The 28,000-nt window shown below is 34.1% G+C and overlaps 2 protein-coding genes across 2 annotated transcripts; one reads left to right on the top strand and one right to left on the bottom strand.

Moving 5' to 3' along the window:
* Positions 1-582: 582 nt before the first annotated feature.
* Positions 583-19,398, bottom strand: LOC127873584 (hemicentin-1-like). Its single transcript, XM_052417456.1, has 15 exons — positions 19,305-19,398; positions 17,405-17,683; positions 13,488-13,760; positions 12,987-13,250; positions 9,553-9,864; positions 8,903-9,244; positions 8,588-8,692; positions 7,398-7,413; positions 5,403-5,440; positions 4,998-5,031; positions 2,924-2,970; positions 2,625-2,652; positions 2,233-2,285; positions 1,765-1,842; positions 583-1,214 (listed from the first exon to the last, which is right to left on the bottom strand). Exons 1-14 carry the CDS (start codon positions 19,354-19,356, stop codon positions 1,775-1,777), a joined length of 1,911 nt encoding a protein of 636 aa, XP_052273416.1. The 5' UTR covers positions 19,357-19,398; the 3' UTR covers positions 583-1,214; positions 1,765-1,774.
* A 2,702-nt stretch (positions 19,399-22,100) lies between these two features.
* On the top strand, positions 22,101-24,665 carry LOC127871227 (WW domain-containing oxidoreductase-like). Its single transcript, XM_052413968.1, has 2 exons — positions 22,101-22,326; positions 23,608-24,665. Exon 2 carries the CDS (start codon positions 23,620-23,622, stop codon positions 24,598-24,600), a length of 981 nt encoding a protein of 326 aa, XP_052269928.1. The 5' UTR covers positions 22,101-22,326; positions 23,608-23,619; the 3' UTR covers positions 24,601-24,665.
* Positions 24,666-28,000: the final 3,335 nt, after the last annotated feature.

Genomic DNA, 28,000 nt, shown 5'->3' with positions numbered 1-28,000 from the left:
CAATGACAAAATTGTAACACCCGAGTGTGGAAGACTTTCTTCAAAGAAATGATTATATCATAGTATAATCGCCCAATCCAGAGCTGAGCATGTCGTACCACAATCCTGGCCATCTATAATTTGCAAAATATTTAAGGAAATACACAGACATGTAAACCGCACTTATTACATTATGACATATTAATACATCGTTCTTATTCACGAATTTTTTAAGCTGGTTATTTTATGTTGTTTATATTAAAACATCGTACTTTATTTCCAATTTTATTATAGGAGATTTCGCATGTTAGCTGAGTTTAAAATATACAGTGTTCTTTCTTAAGAAATATATTTACATTAGTATACGGTATTCGTAAACTGTACAATCAGTATTATTAGTGGGACATTAATTTTGATTTGATTTCGTTTGTTGACTGATCCACAAATTTAAAACAAACACATCGGAACACATCGGAATCAATGATTTCGTTTGATTAACTTATCCACGAATTTTCGACAAACAGATCAGAATACATCGGAACATATCGGAATCAATGATTTCGTTTGTTGACTGATATACGAATTTAAAACAAACACATCGGGAAATGACCGACTCAAATTCTTTATTTTTTGTTACAAAATCAAAAATTCACGACTTTGTGTTTCCACGAAAAAAGTATTTTTTTAAACCACGAAATTTCAAATATGTTTTGATCTTACATTATCTGTAATCAAGTAAATTTATCACATGCCATTCCCTGTTTCCCATGTAATATGACCATTACAAATATTTTTATCTTACACATGTGTAATATACTTTTTAAGCGTTTTCATCGGCTTAGTTTTCGTTCGATTGACCGATCGCATGTTGTTATATTGCCGAAATGACGTTGCAACGCCAAATGTCGTCACGAATTGTAAACAACATTCGGGATTGATAATTATTTTTGCGTAAAAATTTATTTAATTTGCTCATTTAAAAGCATGTGATAAAAAATATTGTAACACACTATATATATATATTGTAACAAACTCGCAGGTTATTACTATGTCGATTAAAGTCCTCATAAGGTTTTTATGTTCCAAAATAACACTGGTAGTAATAATAATCACATATGCATGACATTTCATGTAGTCCACACTACTGTAGATATTCTTGGACCCGGCCTCTAATAACGCTGTCGATGTTGTGGACATCTCGATGAACGATCCGATATCCACGTAAATTTGTTCAACTGTGATAAAGACAGAAACAGAGAAAAACAGTTACCCTTTGTACTTTTGGTAGCCCGATCAACAATTAACAAACATGTTGCATTCATAAAATAATACATAAAAATACAAACATGAGTATTAACCATGTCACGCAACACAGTATCAAGGATAGCACACAAAAGGGAGCGAACTCTTATTTCCATTGTGGTCCTTGAAAATAATACTTATATAATACTATTTAATATAGTTTACATCATGAGGTCTAATTAGGCATTTACATCACACAAAGAGCACACAATGATAATCTTGATGTGCGATTTTAGCGAATGTCTAAAATATGTAGTTGTCAACATTTTTTACAGAACTTACATACGGAAGTTCCTATGTACAGGTGTCAAAGGAAATACACATCTGGTTAGATGTACAAAGTCACAAAACAGCCAGCGATTTGAATCCATAATGAAGATACGTTCTGTAATTTGCAGTTGTTTGCACGAACAACGATTGACTACTAAATAAAAAGCATTATTGAAAGAAAGAAATATACAAAGAACACAATCAATGACTTACAATTCTTGGTTTAATTGGGATTTTTATATCTTTCTCTGCCCATGTCGCTCGATCTGTGAGACGCCCGGAGATTATTTGCTGTAACAGCACAACGTTAAGCATCAGGACCAACATACAAAACACATGAATAAAGGAATACAGGAAAAAAGATCTTGATATCCTGCACTGAATTCAAACCAGTACGATCAAATCAGAACAATTGTTTATAAGTGTTGCAAATGTTTCATGTTTGTATCTTTGTACCAATTATTGTTTTAGAAACGAAGTGATATTTCCAGTACGTGTCTTCACCAACTGTGCAAGTTCGCTTTACGCCACTTTTCTTCAATTATTCTAGATATGACATGAGTGGGAATAATACATCCTTATGTGTTGTCTTGAATGATTGGAGTCCCCATGCAATGTCGAAAATATTACCAAATAAATTATACACCCTTTATAAACCAATTACGAGTTTGTACGACTTACTATGCAAGTTATTTCTCATCGGATGGATTCCAAGAAGAGACGACCTGAACCACCTGTGCGAACATTGAACGTGTTTTTGTATAAATAAAGTTTATGCCTCTAAATGTACATGTTTATTAACTTATGCATTATTGTACGGTAAAATGTGTGACATAGATCAAACGAAAAGGGCATACATAGACACGGGGAAATACGCGATGACTATTAAACGCGTACATCAATTACAAATATTGCCGAATTCATACAATCTGCTTAAGGTGATGCATTTGACATACGAAGCACAAAAATGTTCTTGATACATTATCATTCTTGCTTATTTAACAATGTAAAATATCGGTTATTTTCATATCAATTATTGACCAGTTAGACATAAAGACATAGAACTGCCTCACCACGGGTTCTCTGGATAGACTGTGTCACCTATAAAATAATTGAGCAGCATTTGTTTAAATATACACTTTACTCGTAAAGAGGCAGTAACCAATCACATTATTTTGTTCAGTCATTTACATTCTTTTTTTCACATACAAAATAGTTATATTGTTGTTCACATTAAACAGTGTTTTTTTAAGGCGTACATATAGTTGTTCTTAAAATTACTGCTTTACAAACTGTTAAATTACTACATTGTATTGCTCATAGATTACAGATACAACTCTGCACGGACTGTTAGATATAAACGCATACGTACGTGAATGAACAGGACGTTTTTCCCTAGTCTGAGCAAGGTCATCATTCCTTAAAGTATACATTATAAGGTCTAATTAAGATTGCACGAGTAATAACAAGTAAACGATGCAATGCTTTTAATTAACGAATCATGTGGCTATCACACCAGAGCCCGGAACTGTTGCTTTAAGACGTTCATAACCGTTGTCAAACCGGCTTGAACGCCACAATTTCTGCGTTTGCCGGTACGCATCGATTAAGAAAATTGTTTTATCACATGCAACCTTGGTTGTTATGTTATATAACCATTACGACAGTTTTTATCTTAACCGTGTATAATTTGGTATTTAGCGTTTCCATTCGATACGTTGTGTTTTGCTGACCAATCTCGTTACGTAATTTTGCTAAAATGACGTTGCCAGGTCAAGTATAACATTTAACTGGTCCCCCGTTGAATATAACCGTTGACTTCGTTGACTATAATATACAACAGGTACAGGCTAATGTATCGGCGATTTTAATTGGATAACGCGAAGACCAATCGGTAGCGCAGTTCGTGACGTGACGTTACAATGTTATGGTTCGCGCGCGGCATTCCCCGGATTATTTTTTTTAATATCTCTATCATTCCGTTGTTAACTAGATCAAATACAAAAATTCACATGCTCACAAATCAAGAATTTCCACTTTTAAGTAACGCGAGGATTTTATGTATCATGTAGTACTCAAGTTGCATATGTATTATGAATCTTATTTGACTAGAATGAGCTTTCATTCTTACCTGTCAGCTGTCAAAAAGTTCGGGAAAATAAACCGGAAACGGTACACGGATTATTTCCCCTGATATGTTTCTAAAAATAACCGGTGCAATTTTGGACCGGTAAAATTAGCTTGTACCGATCCCTATATAGAGAGTAGCGAAAGATAAGGGGAGGTGACCAATCTAGTATAACATCACGCAACGTAAACAGATTTCCGGTTTTATTATGACTTTTTCGTTACACTTAATTTTTGTTTGCCATTTTAAAGGCATGCGATGAAAAGATCTGACACGTTATCATTTCATACCATGATTATTGAAACTGAATGCTCGCTTACTAATACATTTTTTCGACTTCAATAAATACTCGTGTAAGATTCAATAAATCCACCAGGGCTCGAAATCGTGCGTTAGTGCCCCTCTATCATTTCAGAACCTCTTTATCAGATAACTTTCCATAAAGGATATCTATAACATGTAACCAACTGAAAGTCTTCTTAGTAACAAAGGTGATTATTGCAAGTGTAAGGTACAAGTACAAGTAGAAGGCATAACAAAAAACAATTAAAAAGAAAACACCGGCTTCATTGCATAAATTGTATGCTAGATTTCGTAAATGTCGAGAAAATGTGTTGCATTTTAAGAGAGACAAAGCGATAAAGATAAGATAGTGGTATATCAAATACGACACGGCAGGGAGAGAGGAGACGTGATTTAAACATGGCATTTTAACATCTCTTACGCTTTCTCCATGGTCAAGTGCAAAATATTGGCCCGTGGCTTTATATATTCGGTCATGACTCATTTAAGTGATAATTAACATTTAATAAGATGAAAGCGAATGTAAAGGTTGAATAGCAAAAACAAATGTGTGCGTTTTTAAACCCAAAGAATTCTGCTATAATTTGAAAAACTACACACACGCGCTTGTATTTCAGAGACTGCATGTGATTCCAATTTTCAATGTGACTTGATGCTAAAATGTATTATAAAATATGCTTGTCGTTCAAAGGTCAACGTGAAAATAAGAGATTGAACATTTTGTGAAACATCACCATATGCCCGCTACGTGTACCTCGGTCTATGTACAACAAACACGTACTGAACATGTCAAGGACGCTTGTTACCTGTTCAAAGCAAGCTCTGATGTTTAAATAGATTTTAACCTACATATTTTCATACAGTGGAACCAACTTAATTTAAAATGGCTACGATATTCAATAAATTATAATTGAAATAAATAAAAATCAATTTAACAATATAACTGAATAAAATGAAACACGGATGCCGGTAATTATTTAAATTGTTTTTATATTCTTTAAAGGAATTTTCTTACGGGTCTAATGATCCAACTATTTGTATGTGCCGTGCTGAAATATAAAACATCAAATGGTCATGTTGCGCATCTTATTACAGAAAACTTGATTTTCATTTCGTTTAAACTTGTTCACACTTTACCACTTAGTATTTTCCCGCATTTGTAGTCCCTTAGAAAGTTATATTTAATTTAAACTGTACTTACAAGATTTAAGTTTTTATGGTTTATCTCCAAACCTTAGATACTGATGAGCAGCAAACAACATAAAACATTAACAGACTGCGAGTTACTCAACGGCTGTTCTGGTTTTATGCTGTTTGCACATAGCCATTTTCACTTTTCATTTCGTTAAAACGTTTTAATTTAAATGTTATTTCAAAACGTAGATTACAATATTTGTGTCAAAACATGTGTGTTACGTACGTTCAATCGTTTGATCACGTTGAGGTTCGTTATCATCCCTGAAAATATATATATTCTATTAAGTATATTTGTTTCCTTTCAGGATATGACCTCGTCATCATTTTTGTTCTGTTAAGTGGTAGAATTTTTTTCTAACTGTACAAAGAAAACAAGTAAACGGTAATGCCCCGAAATAAAGCATACTTTGTGTCATTTAATGCTTTAATTATTTTCATATTAATAAACTTTGAGTAATTTTGCTCGTGATATGTTCGGATAGCTGTGTAGCTATTGGGTAAAGAAATTAACATTTCAGAGCAATATTTGATTGCACTTAATTCCATAGGTTAAAGACGTGGTTTACTGGGGATGCTACAGGCACTATTTATAAGCATATCTACCATGGTCGTCTTGGGTAGTGTCCTCTTAATCCCTAGCAGAAACAAATTCAAAAGGTAACAACAACAACAGACACACAACGCCAAGGTTACACACAGTCGAAAAGCAGGTGGGGTGAACACAGAAGAATGCTCCTAAAAATGCAAAACTGTCGACGATGTACTGTGGAGAAGTGTTCTCAATAGGATTGCTCAAAGATATAACTTGCTGTCGTCTTAATCAATATTGAATGTTAACGCTGTTGATTTGGAAAGGTGGTTTGACAAAATTGGCTGAATATTGAACGCTGAGCACAGAATATGATAAACCATACTTCGGATTTTAAAATAACGTAACACCGTTTTGTGGTGGGTTTAGTTTTATACCTTTAGACATAAGAAAACCGAAAGCCATGACAATTTAATGGTATGCATGTTGTTTTATTTTAATTTCAGTTAGCATATATACTGAAATACCTGATTATTTTGAGATCATTTTGTCAAAATGTATTGACCCTAACCTATTATTTCATTGCTTTAACGCCAGTGGGTTTTGACGTTGACACATGCTGTGCATTGATACGCCTTCGGTTGCTACCTCATACCCGCGATATGAATTAATAATTGTAAGTCAGCAGGCAAATAAACATGATTTAAGTTGTATAAGCTATTCACAAACTGTAATCAATCAATCAAAAGCGATGTGTAAGAGATTGCCAGAATGGGCAACTTCTGTATATGCGTCGATGTTAATGTAATATTAAACATAAATTAACGATATCGTTTGTATTATGTGATAAGGCTGGCAAGAACTCGCTATGGTATCCGTGGTAGCTCTAACATTTGTATACTTCACATACTGGTTTAACTTATCATATTTTTATTGTTTTTAAACATATTTGTATGACGTATAAGAGTAACATGTTTGTATGAAGTATAAGAGTAACATGTTTGTATGAAGTATTAGAGTAACATGTTTGTATGAAGTATAAGAGTAACATGTTTGTATAAAGTATTTGAGTAACATGTTTGTATGAAGTATTAGAGTAACATGTTTGTATGAAGTATAAGAGTAACATGTTTGTATGAAGTATTAGAGTAGCATGTTTGTATGAAGTATTAGAGTAACATGTTTGTATGAAGCATAAGAGTAAAATGTTTGTATAAAGTATAAGAGTAACATGTTTGTATGAAATATTCGAGTAACATGTTTGTATGAAGTATTAGAGTAGCATGTTTGTATGAAGAATAAGAGTAACATGTTTGTATGAAGTATAAAAGTAACATGTTTGTATGAAGTATTAGAGTAGCATGTTTGTATGAAGTATTAGAGTAACATGTTTGTATGAAGTATACGAGTTACATGTTTGTATAAAGTATAAGAGTAACATATTTGTATGAAGTATTAGAGTAACATGTTTGTATGAAGTATAAGAGTAACATGTTTGTATGAAGTATAAGAGTAACATTTTTGTATGAAGTATAAGAGTAACATGTTTGTATGAAGTATTAGAGTAACATGCTTGTATGAAGTATTAGAGTAACATGTTTGTATGAAGTATTAGAGAAACATGTTTGTATAAAGTATATGAGTAGCATGTTTTTGCTTGTTATCTTTATGTTAGGATATTTTACTTACGGCTCAGGTTCTGGTTCTGAAACAAAAAATACAAAGATGATCAACCTATGCATTACTTATTGCAATATACATGCATTCCACTTAACTAAGTTTTAAATTATATTGAACAAATGATATCAGCATATTAGTTTTATATTATTGAACATCGTCATTCATTGTCATATCTTGCAAGATTGGAATCATAAGCACACTAGCGATGCTAGTTTACTAATAAGGTAATATCAATCCGCTAAAGTATAATATATGTTAAATAATACATGGTTTGGATAAGATCAATATTTCGTCATGTAAACACATATACACGGAAAAAAGTATAAGTGGCAGCACAGAATATATGTACATGAATGAGTTTTTGACTAGAATACGATACCTATTTTAATGTGGTTAAACTGTATTTTCGATGTTATTTGAAATGTTCTTGTAAACGTGCATAGTAGTTTGTTATGCAGCAATGATAAATCGATTGCAAGTTTTTAGTTCTAATTTTTATACGACGAAATATGCGAGACTCGTGAACATACGTTTGTATACATTAATCGATAAATTGTTAATGACTTTATACTTTAAATCATATTGTTTATGTCCGTTACATGCTTACCTTTGAGATAGTTAAGGTTAGCAACCTATATAGAAGTTTTGAGTTTACCTTCATTGCAACATGTAATATTCCTTTGTTAAACACAAATCACGCTTTGTGTTTGTATTAATGTCATATTTGTAGAAGAAATTGAGTAATGTAAAAACGTGTAAACATTATCACATTATCTTAACTATGTTTACCCGTATTTTTATTGTGGAAATAGGTACAACAATCTACCATTACACTATACAGCGTATCTGTATCTTTATCAGCTAAGGCGATTATGAAAACTCAACTTAATAATTCTATACACTATGCACATACCTGATTTTAAAAGGCGGTTAAATGCGTTTGCGAAACGTGTCGTCCCATATTAGCATGTGCACTCCGCACAGGCTAGTCAGGGACGACACTTTCTGCCTTAACTGGATTTTTGCTAAGAGACTTTCTGTAAACGAAAAATACCATCATAGCGGAAAGTGTCGTCCCTGATTAGCCTGTGCAGACTTCACAGGCAAATCTGGGACAGCACTTTACGCACATGCATTAAGCCTCCTTAAAACAGAGCACGGTCAATATGTAAAATTAAACATGAATCGTGTTAACATACCTCTTCTTTTACAGCACATGCATTTAACGACCACACAAATCACAACCAGAACCACCAATCCTCCTAAACATCCACCAAGTACTGCAGCCAAGGACAAACTGCTTGCTGAAAATACAACCACAACAATGTTGCGCATGACACTGTAACACCGAGTAACATCGCACGTTATAGATACGCTTGACGAATTTCTTATACAAAAAGGCACTGAACACTTAAGTATCGAAAACAATTGCGAATAAAATAATGCATATCATTTCCGAGAACCAATGAAAAAAGCATGTCAGCAAAATTAAATATATATCAACTTAAAATTACCCGACGTTTCTTTAGTAAGAGTTATGGTATATTGCGTGACGTTAACAGCATTTCTGAGCCAAACTTTGTAGTCACCATAGTCCTCCTCTTGTACGGAATATATAATTAACGTCAACACCGAAGCAGACATGTCCACAATAGTTCCATAAAACGTGGCAACAACTGGTTCATGTAAGATTTCAATAAAATAATTAGCTGTAGGGTGACTCAGGTTTAATCCTCTTGGCGTCTCAAACCAGGCTGCGTTGACGGACGGCAGTGAGTAAATGGGCAATTTGATGGTTACATTTTTTCCAGTTGAGGTAACAAATGACCGGGTTTCACTCAGCAACGAAGGTTTAACTATAACAGGGAAAGCAACATATGGGAAAGGAAAATTATGTAAACGTGTTTTGTAATCAGTCGGATTGATTTGTCTTAATGTTTGTGTTTGTTGAAATTTAAATCGAATTGTATAAACTGTGAAAATTAATGCAAATGAAGCAAGGCCAATAAAACGCGTTGTGATTGTGCAGAACGAACTGATAAAAAGCTTTCATTTATGTCATATTCATTAAATGATGATCATTTTATTTATCTTATGATCTATATGTATCCATTGAAATTCAATAATATACTAGTTTACATGTTTGAAGGTACCGAAAAATCACCTGAGACTCTGACTTCTAGTGCTGCACTTTTGTGCAAATTTCCCTTTTGGTCCGAAATGCGGTTGTGTACATAGCACATATAGGTTCCCATGTCTTGAAGGACCGCTCGTGGTATATGGATTCTTTTCTCTGGTGCAGATGTGGGTGTTTTGTCGTTTCTGATATGACTATTCGGTATATTTACGCCACCCAATGTATGAGTCATTGTGAATACATACTTCGCCGGAATTCCACTTGCATTACAGACTACATCCAACGGTTGGCCTTCTATCGGATTAGCCGGAGTTAGAGTCATAGTGACAGCAGGGGGATCTGTTAAATTGTATGCAGGATATTTACATGTTTTTTACAAAAACAAGTGTGCATTATACTATAAATTAATGTGTAGCATTCTACTGATTCAGATCGTTATATCAGTTTAAAATGTTCCCGCATTGAACCAATGGAATAAATTTAATAATGTAAACGTATTGCTAAGCATAGAAGAAGGATGAAACTCCGATTGCATCATCATGCCAGTATTGTTATGATCACTACAATGCCCTTTAATAATGGTGAGTCAACAATCAACAAACATCTTAGACACAACGATTTAACTAGAAGCTGATATAATAGAAACTGATTTATACTCAAAACCAACTGATAAGTTGCATTATGTCCAATATGCCTCAGACCATCAAATACATGTCAAAAAGGCAATACCCTATGGGCGCGGAGTATGTTTAAGAAGAATATGTTCTGACGAAAACAAATACCAAAATCACAAAAAAGAACTTAACATAAATATCAATTAAAGAGGATGTCCGAATATATTTGTTGGACATGAATTATTCCGACTGGATAGCTTAAAGCACCATTAACACTCAAAATCAACGAATATTTCGTAAAATATTTAAAAAAATAAAGTTAACACATACACAATCAGTATTCCTTATAGCAATAGCCACACTTTCAATGCTAGATGTGGTCTTGTAACATAGATTTAACCAGATGCAAATTCCTCTTTTTATTTTTTGAGTGACAATATATTCCCGCGTCAATATCCGAACATTTACGAGCGAACGCAAGATCGGCTTCGGGCAGATTATGAGAACTACATCATGCTTCCGAAGCGAAATTCCAGATGAAGCCGCAATTCAAAACTGTAACATTTACAACATAGTGTATGGGATATATTGTTATTAATGCCAGGAGATGGTATACACAGGGGATACCAGCAGTACGTTGAAGGAACGGACCAATGGAGATGAGGATGCCGTGCGACGCGGGAGAAATAAACCAATCTCGGAACATTTCAACAGTGCTGACCAAGAAAAGTTTGACATCAGTTCTAAGACAAAAACGTGACAGTTCCCGCTATTAAAGACAGATTAAGGAGTTGGATTGGATAAAAGAAGTTTCAAACAAAGTCTCCAAACGGCCGCCTTAAAAGAATCAACTTGAGGTTCTACTACAAGAAATTATTTAGATAAAACAATGTGTTGTAAACCTTTTATAGTAATCATTTACATAAATGAATATGAATGAACAGTACTTAATGTAATATATATCTTTATTTAAGTATAACCTGTTCGTAGATGTAGATATAAATAGTTAATTTAATTTAATTAATGCTAAACAGTTCAGGGAAATTTATAAGAATATATGATGTTCTATTGTTTTATTGTTAAATATCAATTTATGTTATGTATATGGCACATTAAGCACTATTTTGACATCATATAGTGAACTGTAAAATGTCAGTATGAACGTCATTTCATTTTTGGCTTATTTTTACGTTTATGGGCGCCATATTATATATATATAGGATCTGGCACAAGTTGTCATATATACCATATTTTATTAAATGAGTTCAGGAATTTTGTTCGTAAGCGAGGCTTTGGCGAGCTTGCTAACGAATTTCCTGGACGAGTTTAATAAAATATGGTATGAAATGACAACGAGTGTCAGATCTTTTTTTATCACATACTTTTAAATGAGCTAATTAAATAAATATTTACGCAAACATAATTATAAATCCCGAACGTCGTTTACATTTCGTGACGTCATTTGACGTGGCAACGTCATTTCAGCAAAATAACAAAATGCGATTGGTCAATTGAACGAAAACTAAGCCAATGAAAACGCTTAAAAGTATATTACACATGTGCAAGATAAAAATATTCGTAATGGTTATATTACATGGGAAACAAACGGGGTTTGGCATGTGATAAAACGTCGTTAATGTTGTAATCATATATAACGTCATTTGACGTTTATAAACCTTTACTTAATGATATGAAATGTGTTATTAAAAGACGTAAAAATGTAGTTAACCGTTTTTTCCATAGTTTTGATAAAGAATCCATACAGAAACGTAAATAAAAATATAACAATCAGAGGATTAATTATTATTTGACATTCCTTATAATTATTCTTTATGAAGAAGGGAAACTTCAGCTGCTGGAGCAGTATTGCATTCTCAATATATAAAATTAGTTGTATAATTTTTTAGTACTTAATAATTTATAATAACTTACTTTATTAATAATTAATTAATAATTAATTAATTAATTAACTAATAATATTAATTAATAATTAAGCTGAATTATCAAACAGTAAATGGATAGAAACACATAGCAAACACACACAAGCACACATTATAATACTTGGGTCACTGCGAATTGATAGCAATGCAAATATATTATACATTTTAATTTACATGTATAAAGGAATTTGGCTGGAACTGTTATGTGTTTGGTTAAATTTTTCATTATGATTTACGTGTATTAAAATATAAGAAATACTCTTCCGTAATACTAATCTCCTACACTCACGATGCGTTTAATGATATTTGACTGGGTACGGAGGAAGCAGATCCGTATTTGTTTTATAGGACTGAAATAAAACGTTTATCTATAAACTTACAATGAACAAAAATTTGCGTAAAGTTTTGCACGGTACGACCAGTTCTCAATATATACAATTAGTTGTATAATTATTTAGTACTTAATAATTAATAATTACTTACTTTATTGATTTATAATTAATAATTAATTAATTAATTAATTAACTCATAATAAAAAATTAATAAGTACTTAATAAATAATTATTAATTAATAATTAAGCTTAATTATCAAACAGTAAATGGAAAGAAACACATAGCAAACACACACACGCACACATTATAATACTTGGGTTACTGCGAATTGATAGCAATGCAAATATATTATACATTTTAATTTACATGTATAAAGGCATTTGGCTGGAACTGTTATGCGTTTGGTTAATTTTTTCCATTATGATTTACATGTTTTAAAATATAAGAAATATTCCTCCGTAATACTAATCTCCTACACTCACGATGCGTTTAATGATATTTGACTGGGTACGGAGGAAGCAGATCCGTATTTGTTTTTATAGGACTGAAATAAAACGTTTATCTATAAACTTACAATGAACAAAAATTTGCGTAGAGTTTTGCACGGTACGACCAGTTGCGTTATTATAAGCGCTGCATGTGTACAACCCTGACATCGTTCTGTTAACGTTCTCTATGACAAGGTCTCCTTTGTTGTTTTCGAGATTGCTAGTGGTACTGGAAGACCATTTAACAGGGCACGTGGACCAACAATCAACTGAGCACGTGATGGACACACGTTGCCCTTCTGTTACCGCTAATTCTTTTGATGCATTCAGTAACGCTTTATCTGGCCCATCTTAAAAATAAAAAAAAATAAAACAATTAAATAACATTAGAACTATGATGAACCCGACAATTAGCCCGAAAATGATCGCAGGGCAGACTGTTGTTCATCACTATAATCATAGAATGTCCAAAGATTCAAAATGTTTAGTAATATAAACGGAAACATTAAACCAATTGCATAACTGTTAACTCATTAATTAATATTATGTTTACAATATCAACACAGCCCTGTGTGTATTATACTCACATCTCACATGGATTGTTATGTGACTGCTACTGCTTCTGACCTTTGTTACAGGGTTTGTTGCGGTGCATGTGAAATTTCCAGCGCCACGTCTGTCCACGACCCCTATACTCAAAACGCTTTTTTCAGTCACGCCGGCTTGCGCACTGTTCTTCCATTCAAATGTGCAGCTTGGGTTACATGTTGCAATACATGCTATGTCGTCTAATTTGGTGTTTTCGTTCAGGACATAATAGTCGTTCTGAGGATAAAAGCTTACACGACTGTCTGGTCCATCTGTTTAAAAAAAGAGCATGTACACATGATAACATATGCTCCAGAAGATAGCTACAGGCTCTCAGTATTCACTGGGGGCTGACGAGGTCAAAGCGTAGTCCGTTTCTCTACAACGTCGGGTATATGTTTTACTACGAAACATTGTATCAATCGAAGTACAGATTGGTGGAAATATTGGGTGTTAAATAGGTAATATGCTTTTTTAATAACAAAACTCTGAATTTAAGCACAATGACATTGCATAGGTCTGTTAATTCAAATTATGTTCCAACATGTGTTTGGTTTATGCGGTTAAACATGAAATATGACAATTTAACAAATGCAATTAAGGTTTACAACTGTGTTTTATTGACACGATTTTACAATTTCCATATTGATCTATGTATCGTTAAGCCACTGGTGTGTTTAGAAATGTGTAGGGTGATCCATGTATCAAAAATAAAGGCTGAATAGTATTATTAGGCATGATCATGTGTCTGACAGTCAGTATACGCATATGCCTCGCTACGACAACGCTTTAGCGTGAATGCGTTTCTCCCAGAAGACGTATTGGTTATCTCTCAAAGGCGAAAGTCATACGGTTGTGTTGGAATTAATACGTTCGTGTAAGAAGAGAATGTCGCAAATTGAATACTTTGTTGGGGGACTTTGCTGAAACGACGTTGTTATGCACCATCTTTTACTTGATCTATATTTTCTGTACTTTGCAGTGTATGTTATGATTTCCATAAGCGTGTGAAGGGGGCGGAACTATATATATTATCATGGTATTTAAATCTTATGACCCTGCAGATGTATCTTTTGCGTCTTGTAGCAGACGGACTTTGAAAACTTGTGACAAACGTAGACATTCGTCATCATAAGCAATTTTTCTATTTATCACACTATTTTCAAGCGATTATGATGTCTAAAAGAACATATTCATATTTCAAGCTGCAATTTGATAAAACTGTTACTCGATAAATCTGCGATAGATAAATATTCTTGACATAAATGTGTTTGTTTTAAATACAGAGTCATGGAGTGACTGGATGTTTCATTTGAGGAGGAGGTATTAACAACGGTACAACATGATACAAACAGCACAGTCGACATGGTAATGCATATTATTAGTATATAATTAAATTCACGACTAGGCCAAAGCAAACGAACGAAATTAAAATTCCATCTATAAGACGACATTTTAACTTGGCAGACGTTGTGAAATGTCAAAGTATAAACGAGAGTCTAGACCCTTCCCTTCAATGTACACTCGAAAGCCTAATGTCGTCGGTGTCAATAAAAAATGACGTATCTTCAGTTTGCGACGATCCCTTATACGATCTTTGGATAGAGACCGACGATATATTTTTATCATACGGTACTCTTTATCAAATAACAGTCGATTCTTGTAATCTACCACTCGCTTATCTCGAAAATCTGCTTATGTCAAAGTAAATCCCATGTCCCAACTTCGATCCTTCTTTATCTTATACAGATTTAGATTTTTACATTGTATATACCAAAGCGATTTTCTTGAAAATCGGTTATCGCCAACTAATTTTGAGATGAATTTCATGTTTGTATACATGATTTTACCTGTAACGGCCGTTTGGTGTGGATAGTAGGACCAAAATGACACAAATCCGCAATTGCCTAATCAATGTATTGTTGTAAAGGTGTGGCAGTGGGTATTTGTCACAGGTTATTGTTTACTGGGTACATTACGGCCAGTAAATTTACATCGTGTTACACTGCGGCTACTTTCGGTTTTCCTTTTTTTGTTTACGTCTGCGGTTTTCCTCGAATGTTTATCTCCAACTCCGGATATCTCCAACTATTTTGTGTGTCCTTACAGCTTAAAGATAATGAGAGTCGACTGTAAATCAAATTATTTTGCATGCGTGCAATTACATAAGCATCATACTTGTAAAATTTAAGATTCCAGAAGAGGTCATTTGCCGGTTTTTACCAAATAGGCTCCACATTCACACGATTTGCAGGATACGACATTAATAAAAGTGAAGTTGAATCTATGTGTGAAAAATGTCTTGTTTTGTTACAATGTTTCCCTGTTTCTTTCTTTGAGGGTTCGTTAAAATTTATAATAAACACATTCGCCCCGGTTACAATTTCAACAGACTGTTTTAATCAGTTCAATTATATTGCAGATAGCAATTTGAATGTGAAGTGCGATAATACGATGACGACAGTACGATGACGCGATAGTACGATGGCGACAATGCGATAATGCGATGACGACAGTGCGACAATATGATGGCGACAGTGCGATAGTACGATGGCGACAATGCGATTATGCGATAACACTATGACGACAGTGCGACAATACAATGGCGACAGTGCGATAGTACGATGGCGGCAATCCGACAATACGATAGTTCGATGGCGACAATGCGATAATACGATGACGGCAGTACGATAACGCGATAGGACGATGGCGATAATACGATAATACGATGACGACAGTGCGACCATACGATGGCGACAGTGCGATAGTGCGATGGCGACAATGCGATAATACGATTACGACAGTGCGATAGTACGATGACAACAATCCGACAATGCGATTGTTCGATAGTACAATTGCGACAATCCGATAATGCGATAGTACGATAGCGACAGTGCGATAATACGATGATGAATGTGCGACAATACGATGGCGACAGTGCGATAGTACGATGGCGACTATGTGATAATACGATGACGACAGTACGATAACGCGATAGCACTGGAAAATGGCAGTCAGCAATAACTGCAAACTGCATGTGCTATGTCCTGAAATGGATACAGAAACTTCGTTGAGTAACCTATACTTTATATTTGTACTTCGTTTCACAAACAATACATACTCTGTGCGAACCATTACATAACGCGACTTGTAATTTCCTTCAAAGCATTTGAATAATTAAAATATATGTTCGTAACCTGTTTTGTACTTTAAAATGTGTAATGTACACTGAATCAAAGTAACATCTAGTTTTATTTTATTTAAGTTACTGTAATTGGCTATTTTAACAGAATAACCACCTTATGCATTGCTTCAAATAAAAATATTTCGAATTTAGCTCAAAATAAATGTAAAAGTTAAGCGCATTTGTTATTGAACATAAGTATCTACCAGTACTGTATGTTCCGTTCTCTAATCCATAAATACCAGAAAAGATGAAACTATCCTGATTAAGTAGTGTTTTTACACAATGTTTTGTAGCAAAACATATACCCGACGTCGTAGAGAAACGGACTACGCTTTCACCTCGTCGCCCCCAGTGGTATTCTTTGTATTGTGCTATAGAGATGCAGCTTGACTGTATTATAAATAACTTAAAATAAACATATAAATACATAGTTTTTCAACATATCAATCTACTTATCAAACCGAGCAGACAGTCAAAAGCATGCATAAGGCTTCATTTGTCAATTGATGAAAAACTAATCATACGAAAATATAAAACCCAGCTTCTCATAGCTGTTGTTTAAAGTGTATGTGTTCGAGTTCATCAACCATTTATAAACAGCGTCATAAGCTGTCATGTATCGCGAATTAACTAAATTCGTTAATTAAAAAACCAGTAATAGTCGAGGGAGTTGTGTATGAGAGTTATACAAACATAACAACAATGGTATTTACAACATAAAATACTTACACGCAACAAATATGTTATACTCGGCACTCTTTTCCGATGTTTGGTTATTTTGGTCAGTTGACGTACATGTAAACGAACTGTTTGCATCCGCTCTGCTTACATTCGTAATTACCAGAGTTTTGCTTGTATTGGTAGGCGTACCGGCTGTTACCTCTTCACCATTGCGCCTCCATGCATGGAGGACAGGGTTACCATCCGAACTGATGCATGACAAGGTCACCGTCTGACCTTCGGGAACAATACTTGGATTTGCTGATATTGACGGCTTCGAAGGCTGACCTGAATACGCAATATGCAAACAACATTTTTGTTGAAGTATGTCTATTCGTAGCACGTTTGTGCCCACTTAGTATGTATGCCATATTAATGCTTTTCATGACACTTCATGAAACGTTTTAAATAGATCATAGAGACGTTATGCAAATGAGTCACATATTCCACTTAAATATTTCAGCCTCCATTTCTGCCCGCTCTTTTACTCATATTAAATAATTGTCAAAACAAAAAAGCTCAAAGGTTTAGTTTTATAAAATATGCGCAATTATAGGAAATCTCAAAAGTAGTTCAATAGCACACGTATAGGTTCAAATAGTTATTATTCAAACTAATATTGCGTTATAGCTGATGCATTTACCCGTACACTTTATAGGTTGCAGAATTGTTAGTACTTAAATGAGTCACATTTTATGCAATATGCACAATTCTTTTACGAAATGACACACATAGTCGAATGGTTAAATAATAGAAACAGTCTTGCTCGTTTTTATTGAATCCGAATAGTTTTTGCCGATTTTGACGTGAAAGAAATATTTTAATCTTAGAATTGAAGAAAAAGAGAAAAGCTTCCCTCCCGCTTTATTATTAATAGTATGGTAAATAAAAAACAGTGTTTAATGACAAGAAAAAGAGAAACAAACGAGTACACAGCTATTTTCTGACCAAATACATCATACAGTCGTTCTCACAAAATCACAACCCCACAGTTAAGTAATTTTTAGTTCTTTAATATAAACCCGCTACGAATATGTATCTGCATTACGCAATGATTTTAAGCTGATATTTGCTGATGATCCAAAAAAATAAATTTTTGCCTTTGTTTTGATTATATTAATGAGAAGAGTGTTTTCGTGCATGATTTGTTGCTTGCTCTTCTTGAATTCATATGCCCATTGTATTTGTCGCTTCTATTAAATTACCAGTAGTCTATAAAGAAGACACTTAATAAAAGAGTTAATTATGTACTTTCTTTGAATTTAGGTCAAACAACAAGGTCAGTAGATCAAATCGTTCAGCAAATGTGACTGAAGAAGAAGTATTTATGACTCAATCTTGATGAAACCTTGTAAGACAATTATCTTTACCAAATCTACCGGTTTGCCAAGTTCGAATTTAGGTCAAGTACGGTCATTAACTAGGTCACAAGGCTAAATCCTAAATTAAAAATCTGATTACTCTTTTCGAAGTCATATTTAAGACTTAATCATCATGAAACAATGTCAACAATTTTTATGTTTACAAAATAAAGGCAAAGTTAGAATCTGGGTCAATGGATTTATAAAAACTATGTCACAAGGAAAAACTTGAAATAAAACATCAGAAAAATGCTAATTTAATATCAGCTAGTATTTTGCAAGGAGCTTGTTAACGCTATGAAAGATATTTTATTCAAATTGTGAACTTTTTTAGATCAAGTATTCTATGTCATTTCTTTCATTCAATATTGGTACAAATCTTAAGATATTACCAATTTATATGGAAAAATTATCGTGTTGATATCGTTGATTTTGTTTTGAGAAAAGTGACCAATTAGAAATGTTATTGAGTGTGATATAAACAGTCATTAATATTATTTAAATTAAAAACATATATCAAATAACACATTTTGTGAAAATATCATTACCTAGTGCAGATACGATAAGCGTTGAATAATATATCCATGAGGGCAAGTCCATTTTATAACGTTCAAGTATAATTTAAGAATATGCATGTCTCACTCGTACCCGAGTTAAATAGAAACTAAGTAAACGAGTAATATTGAATAACTGTGCGCACCTTGTTAGGCAACCAAGTGTCGAGTTTCAGTTTTAAAACAAACGACACGGTTGTTTTAAACATGAGTTAAATGAAACTTAACAAAGAACAAATCGATTTCGCATTTCTTATTGATACCAATAGACAGCGTTGAGATTCTCATTAACGATGTAATAATACATTGTGAACGAATTAATGAAACGTGTTTAAATATTCTTGTATTGTAAACGTCAAACGTTGGTGCATGCCAGTTTTTGTCATATTTATACCTTATGACATAGCCAATAAAAACAATAGCTCTCTGGCCTATGGTTTAATTCATACGTATATTTACCGACACGTTCGATCAATGGAATGTATTATTCAGTCGTAAGTATCCGAAGTACTCCGCTGCTCAAATATCACCAATAACTTTACGTGTTCGATTGCGTTAACTGATACTAAATGTACAAGGCTTATTTTACAAATCAATACTGTCGGAAAATGTACACATTATTCACGCGTTCATAGTTATATTTAATATTAAATATTTTATTAATTGCAAATGCAAATAGTCATTCTTACGCGTTAAGTTAAATTAACATGAACATTTCTTTTGCATCAATACCTCTTCACGCCATTTAAGTAGTATGAGTAGGCGTGAAATTAAGGGTGGTATTTATTTGATTGTTTTTTCACAGTTAACATATTAACATAATTGAGTATAAAAATTGATTTTATATTAAATCCCTAAAAACAATTACTCCTATTTATAAATCGGTGTTCTGTTGTTATGATTATTATTATTATATACGTATATATGAAAACTTGTCTGATTGCGTGTAAATCATAGTTCGGATTACACTTATCTCAGTCACTTTGTGATGATCGGAAAACTTCTTCGTGTTATGAAGCAATACGGACATGACTGTCGAATTCTGATTATGTCAGGGTTTACGGAAGAAGTCGCAATCGACCTCAAAAACATATACTATTCTGGATCACCGAGAAAATGTAATAGCGCACTTTACTACCTCCGAACTAAACTTCATCAACAAATGCAAACTGGATCAAATTAGTCATAGGATTTCTGGTTCTGACGTTACTATAAATTGCATTCAAGCAGGTATTACTAACACCAACTGTTATAGTCACTATGATGATCCATTCTGTTTTTGTGAGTTTAGATGTCTCCTTGAGTCTGCTCGGACACCATTCCAAAGTGCCAAATGTCCCATGGACCTGGCAGTGAATCCTCAGCACAGCGGTGCAAATGGTGGATTTTGGTTCGACAGTAAGATTTTAAGTCATGAATATGTTACGGGCATCGAGCAAAAAGGGAAATAATTTGGGAAACTACGGTTGATCTCAGGCGACCGTATCTAACGGATGAAAAAAATACGTAAGATGAATGGGCAGATTTTTTATACAAAATTATAAAGAACCGCCTCTTTTGTTTGTGATAAATTAAGGACATCATGTTCTACCGTAGTGATCTTGCCGTAATTATCTTGTCATTTGATATATTATGGGCGAGTTTATTTACTTCTGTGTACGGAATTATCTATATAATATCGCCGATAAGTTGTGATTAAAAACAAGATAGGGAAGATAACTTGATGGACAAGGAGCGAAAAGAAATGTCAAACGGCACTATCACATTTCGGACATTACTATACAGTAAATATATGCCGGTTGCACACGATACTATGATAGTAGGAATTTACTTTAAACCTACTATCATGTATATTAACAGAAAAATAAGTATTACATGTACATTGCAGTATACTGGCTCTGTATTCATTTAAATGAAGGTCTAATAATACTTGAACAATATAAAGGAAGCATAATTTAACTTTTACAGGTTATTAAAATTGTGTTTATGCATTTAAATACATGTTTGTGTACTACTATGATAACAAAACATAGTGTAGATTAACCCTCATCAATATTAAACCACTCTAGATCAGCAGACGATTTATTTCATAAATCTATCTAGTGGTCAGTAGCAATCTCTTGCACGACGGTTACATTACATTCACCTCTGTGTTGGGCTCAGAACGGACTATTGTTATGAAAGCGTCTCATTTATGTCATGATCATTCCTAGCGTTCATCATTGAGGTTACAGAATACTAAACAATCTCTTGCACGACGGTTACATTGCATTCACTGCATTAAAGAAAACCATCTCATACCATGATATCTTATATCAGTCTTAATTCATTATTATAAAATTGATATGGTTTTTTTTATGTTAAGAAACCAACATACATACACACGTCAAAGCAATTCCTAACGTCACTCAAAAAACATACGTTCAATTGTTTACATTTGTGAAGTGCGTGGAATGATTCCATCTGCGTAAATGGGCAATAAATTAGTTCCAAAGAGTTGCATTAAAAATCGCAAGTTTTTGCACGATTTATCGTACATTTAAAAGTCATATTTCTTAATTTAATGCATGCGATCTTAAATATCCAATCAAATATACGTTGAATGCGTTTGTTCGGTTTTATCTATTTTATAGACAAAATGGAGGGCTGAGCCTTTCGCAGAGTTGTATGTGAGAGCAAGGAACGACAACTCTGCGTGGAGATTGGGTCAGTAGTGGAGCCATCCGGGGATAGTCGATGTAACACGATTGATAAATATGATACTGGTGCCCAGTATTTGCTCTTATTCGACATGCGTAGATTTGAATCGGGTAACAGACGACAAACATCGTTATCACAGAATTATCACATAGCTATCCAATATTTATGTTAAGCATAACGTACAGTTTAATCTGGGTTGGAGTAGGTCAAAATTTAGAACACTACAGTGTTCCAATAAAAGTGGTTTATAAGAAGAATATGCTTGTTAACTAGTGGTCTACATGGACATTGTATATTCATAAGTAACTCGTATACGGTAAGTGCAGTGTAAATATTGCTTAAATATTTAAGAATGTATTAAATATTACATTTTGTTTGCAATTTAACACATGTATGCACTCAAACAAAAAGGATTTTGCATCGATTTTCTTTTCTTGTGTTTGAGTTTTTATCATGAAGATGCTGTAAATGAAACCAGTAAATTTGTATTGGATTTATGCATGCCCAACTAAATCCCCGGCATATTGAAAAAAATTACGATCTTAAATTAAAGTACACTTAATTTACAGGAGTCTAAATTATCATTGCAATTTCATTAACAACGGTTTGAAAACGAATTTTAATAAATGGGTCTCGGTTTTAAGTTTCAAATGGGAAGTAACCTTGTAATTAGCGTTCAAAGTCTGTTTTAATACGATATAAAACATCAAATATGTAGACTATATGATCAATATATGTCAAATTTAGAACTAGTACACAAATGTATCAAATTATTGTATTATACTACAGATAAGTTATTGTACACAATAACGCAATGTTAGGCATGCGACGCAGTAACTTTCGTTATGCGTATCGATGAACCAAAATGATAAATAGCATTAAATGGACCTTTTCATATATGTTGGCATGCATTGAAATTTGGCATTTATTGCTTACAATTTGATACATGTTAACATTGGAACTATATAGCTCCAGTAAAAAAAGAATAAAACTAAAGAAAGAAAAAAAGCAATCCTCAACTGGGCTCAAACCACTTACCATTAGAGTAAAAGTCTAGCATTTAAACCACTCGACCATTCGTGGTCATACAGAGAGTGGTGCATTTTATACATTGTATAAGCAACTCTAGTAATGTCACAAACTATAACAATAACATCAGAACTCTCCAAATTATTAAATCGGTCAAAAGATGCATATAGTGGATATTTTAGAGCATGGTTATTGTTCAATATTAATGTTTCCCCACAAAATATCACAACTACAACAAATATATGCAAATCTGAAACAATTGTTTTCAATTTGTCAACTGACGGCAAAGTCACATATTTTTAAATTACTGGAAACCAAACCGTGAAATATGATAAAAATGGAAACATAATTTACAAGTTTCTATAGCTAAACCTATTTGCTTATATGTACTAGAATTTCAGTCGACTGAATTTCTGATGAACACTATATCCGGCATATTCTTGCTGATGCCAATCTTATTATTTGAAACTAATTTGAATCTTAATTCGTTTGAAACATTCTTCCGTAATTGTCTACACTTTCTTTGAACCCTACTATAAAGATGTATGTTGGGATATTATTTATTCAGGCTAATTGAAAAATGGGCAGTGGACCGTCGTTTCCAATGGTGCCATTGACACGGGATAAAATCATCCTGATCACCGGTGCGAACTCCGGCCTCGGGTACGAAATCGCCAAGTGGTCGGCTATGATGGGGGCGACCGTGATACTCGCATGCCGCTCAGAGTCTAAAACAAGGGAGGCTATCGCGAAAATGAACCAGGACTTTCAAGCAGAAAAAGCTAAAGAGACATCTAGGTTGTCCGAGAACACAACTTTAGCGCTTGAGTTTATGCATCTCGACCTAGAGTCGTTCGAATCGGTGACGAACTTCTGCGAAGCATACAAGAAAAGCGGTCGAAAACTCCACGTGCTGTTCTGCAACGCCGGTTTGGGGTGGATTCCGTATCAAAAAACAGCAGACGGCATGGAAATGTTGCTCCAGGTGAACTATCTCAGTCACTTTGTAATGATCGCCAAATTGCTTGGCGTCATGCAACAGTCCGGACCCGACTGTAGAATTCTGCTTATGGCTAGCGTCGCACACGAATGGGGTACGTTCGATTTAAAGACCATAAACTATTCCGGACCACCTAGCGATTTTTCCAGCAGGAATTATTACGGCAGATCCAAACTTTACCAAATCATGCAAGCCGCCGCAATGGGTCGCAGGATTTGCGGTTCCAATGTTACTATAAATAGCGTCCATCCGGGCATTGTCGACACTCAATTTTATCGTGACTGGGACACAGGGATAAGGAAATGTATACTGTGCCTTATGCAGTGTTCTGGGAAGGCTATATCGCCATTTCAAGGTGCCAAATGTTCAATCGACCTCACGGTTAACCCCAGACACGCCGGAGTGAACGGACTCTATTGGGTGGATTGTAAAATCGTCACACCGAGCAGCGACGCGCGAAACAAGCAAAAGCAGGAGGAATTGTGGGAAACTACAATCGGCTTAGTTCGGCAATATTTGACGGAAGGAGAGTTGAAGAGAATCAATGGCGAAATTAAGTGATTTCATCTGCGTACACGCATTGATTTCAACTCAATAGCATAAAAAAATAAAAAAATAAAATATTATTAGTATTATAATTATAAGTACAAGTAGTAGTATTGGTAGTACTATTTTTGTAGTTGTATTATAATTTGTATTTTAAGAAAACTTGTATATTATTATTTTCATAAGTAGCTAAAAAACTTAATGAGAGTACGAGTGAATCGATGAACCGTGGCCTATGCGCGTGCTACTTTTAGCAATCGTGATACATCGACTTTCTCCGTAATAAATCGTCTGTTGATCATGAGTATATTTTAATGCGACCAATATCACACCGTGCAATCGACGTAAGCATCGGCTGTGGTTCATCCATCGGCTGCGTTACTGTATACATGTTGGGTAAAAGCGGAGTGTAAGTATTGCCCCATTCTTTATATTTTACGTATTGAATTGAGTAGAGTTGCGTATGTTCTTTGAGAGCCTTAGTAAGAATGACTTTGTGAACGTAATCCTTACCTTCATAGCTGCTTACTTTTGATTTTTTACCACATTCTAACGGATTTCTTTAAAAGTGACTTTAAGAGTGTTACCAAGATTTTATTGTTAATATATAAGGAAAATTGCCCCTCTGACGCCCATGTTGTTCAACGAACCGGAACCATTTTCAAACTCAGCCTCGTAGGGACAAATCTCACGATGGTGGTAGATGTTAATGACGGTGGTGTAGTGTTTTTTTTAAATTGTCATTGCATTAAATCAATATTTATTAATTCAGTTATTCTTTTCAAATACTATTTTGATACAATACATTAAGGAAAACCCAGCACAAATATTTAGTCGTTTGAAATCTGACCTACGCAAATCCTTTTTAGCAAAATACCCATCCACTATTAGACGAAAAGCAGACCGTTACACAATATAGATTCCGTTGGGATGAAACTTCAAAAACAAACGCCACACACTATTGGTGGTAATACACCATAAATTAAAATCTCTATTCTTATATTCACTAAAGAAACCCTTTCCCATGTAAAAATTATAATCATGCAAATGTGACTTTTATATATTTGAAACCGTTAAGCGTCGATTATTTTCAAAAACATGGGAAATTTAAATATTATAACAGGGAAAACAATGAAAAAAAATGACAACAACGACAGAACAGAACAGGAACAAAAACACATGCAAACACAACTTAAAACGTTTAATGCAAACAGAGGAAGGATCAAAAAGGTTATCGACCGTCAGAAACTTCTACTTGAATAGGTTTTATTAGCTTAAATATTACGTGTAACTAAACATAAATAAGTATCTTCGTAATTATAATGTATGCTGCATACAAATAAAAAGATAACCTATTTCAATAACAATTTATGTATTCAATCGTTATGTGTAAACATTAGTTGACTCATTTTGGGATACGATAACATGCAGGACAAATGACCAACTTAAATGTTATGTTTAAAAAAACGCATTTGTAGTTAATTTTAAAATGGAAAATAAACCCTGAAAAGCCGTGTGACTTAAAATAATACCAATAAATAAAAGAAAATACCAATAACACTTAATTAAAACGGCCAGTGGTATATTGTTGTGTACTCGATCCATAAAAAATGTCGATAATAATGGAGTAATACAATTGGCGTTGATATCATTCTTCGATTCGAAATTTAATAAACAGGCAGTTGCTGCAGCGGGAGGGAAACATATACAATGCGGCCAAATTTTATCGCAACGAACCAATTGTCAAATAATAAGGTGCAAATCCATTGTAGAAGACAAAACAAAACATGTACATAAACACACGCAGCATAGGGTCACCGCTTTGGAACGGTAAATGCAAAGATGGTTGTTTAAGATGGTTTTTAGGAGCTTCAAACCTCACACTGGCACCAGAATTATTCATAAATTTGTTAAATGAAAATACACTTTCCTCTCATAACATCATGATATAAATTAAATGGCCGTATCAGAGAAAATTTTTCCATTAAGCAGTCAATTGTAATAAATAAAATATAGCACCATAACCGTATTTTTATGTAGGACGATAAAATGAAATTACAACGAGTTTCAACGACATCTCGTCTTGATTTAAAAGCATAAGCTACATAACATCATATAGGTTAACATTCAAATCATCCTTGTACAAATTAGGATTCATTTACAGTAACGTTGTCAAAGACAATATTACAAATTTGGTTTGCATTTGTATATCTTTAGCCACATAAAAAGTACGCCTCAAAAGTATGTAAAGGCAACACATGCAGGAATTAATTAAGACATGCGATAGCAGAGATAAGGAGTATCTTGTCGTATACATTATTCGGTGGCTGCCCAACTAGAGACATATTAGTTCATTGATTATAGATATAAATACTTCAAAATGGTAATGACTATCTGAACGTTTTTATGATTAACTAAAATGCATGCAAGCGTTTCATAATACACATTTAGTTTCATTGTAATACAATCCAGCTACGATGTAAAAGTGTACGATAGTCACTATATTAAGTAGTATTGTGTGAATAAAAAGTAAAACATACACTAGTTATTATTTGCATATACAAATGCTGGCTTAAAACTAGATTGTACTATCATTTTAATATTTTAATCAGAATTTGAATAATAACATATCTACAAAAAAATCATTAACTATACGAGCAAAGAACTTGATTGAGTGTTTAAGGGTGTTTCTCCGCCTCTGAAAAACTAATCGGTGCAGGTTTATTTGTATCTCTCAGTCTCTCTCTCGCTCGTCTCCCCCCCCTCTCTCTCTCTCTATATCTAAGAGAGAAGTCTAAAGTCTAGGAGAGAAGATTCTCTATATTATCTAGTCTTCTCTCTCTATACTCTCTATCTCTCTCTATCTGTCTCTATCTCTCTCTCTCATTCTCTTTCTGTTCTCTGTCTCTCCTCTCTCTCTCTCTCTCTCTCTCTCTCTCTCTCTCTCTCTCTCTCTCTCTCTCTCTCTCTCTCTCTCTCTCTCTCTCTCTCTCTCTCTCTCTGTCTCTCTCTGTCTCTTTCTGTCTCTGTCTCCCTCTCTCTCTCTCTCTCTCTCTCTCCCTGTCTCTGTCTCTGTCTCTCTCTCTGTCTCTCTTTCTCTCTGCCTCTGTCTCTGGCTCTCACTCTCTCATTCTCGCCCTCTTTCTGCCTCTCTTTCTCTGTCTCTCTCTCTCTTTCTCTCTCTCTCTCTCTTTCTCTGACTCTCTCTCTCTCTGTCTCTCTTTCTCTCTCTCTTTCTCTATCTGTCGGTGTGTATGTCACTCTCTCTCTCTCTCTGCCTCTCTTTCTGTCTCGCTCTGTGTCTCTCTATGTCTATCTGTATGTCTGTATGTCTGTCTGTCTGTGTGTCTGTCTGTCTGTCTGTCTGTCTCTCTCTCTCTCTCACCACATGTATTGAGCAAAATATTCACACAGG

The sequence above is a fragment of the Dreissena polymorpha genome, chromosome 3 (assembly GCF_020536995.1).
Source record: "Dreissena polymorpha isolate Duluth1 chromosome 3, UMN_Dpol_1.0, whole genome shotgun sequence".
In the NCBI taxonomy this organism is placed as follows: Eukaryota; Metazoa; Mollusca; class Bivalvia; order Myida; family Dreissenidae; genus Dreissena; species Dreissena polymorpha.
Note: the sequence above shows the minus strand (reverse complement) of the source record. Positions and strands in the feature narration are given on the sequence as shown.

Excerpts from the sequence above, each read along its gene's own strand:
- LOC127871227 (XM_052413968.1), top strand. The coding sequence starts at position 23,620 with ATGGGCAGTGGACCGTCGTTTCCAATGGTGCCATTGACACGGGATAAA.
- LOC127873584 (XM_052417456.1), bottom strand. The coding sequence starts at position 19,356 with ATGGACTTGCCCTCATGGATATATTATTCAACGCTTATCGTATCTGCA. Across the intron at positions 13,251-13,487 it reads CATAACAATCCATGTGAGAT|ATGGGCCAGATAAAGCGTTA; the intron begins GTGAGTATAATA and ends TTTATTTTTAAG. Across the intron at positions 2,286-2,624 it reads GTCTATCCAGAGAACCCGTG|GTGGTTCAGGTCGTCTCTTC; the intron begins GTGAGGCAGTTC and ends ATGTTCGCACAG.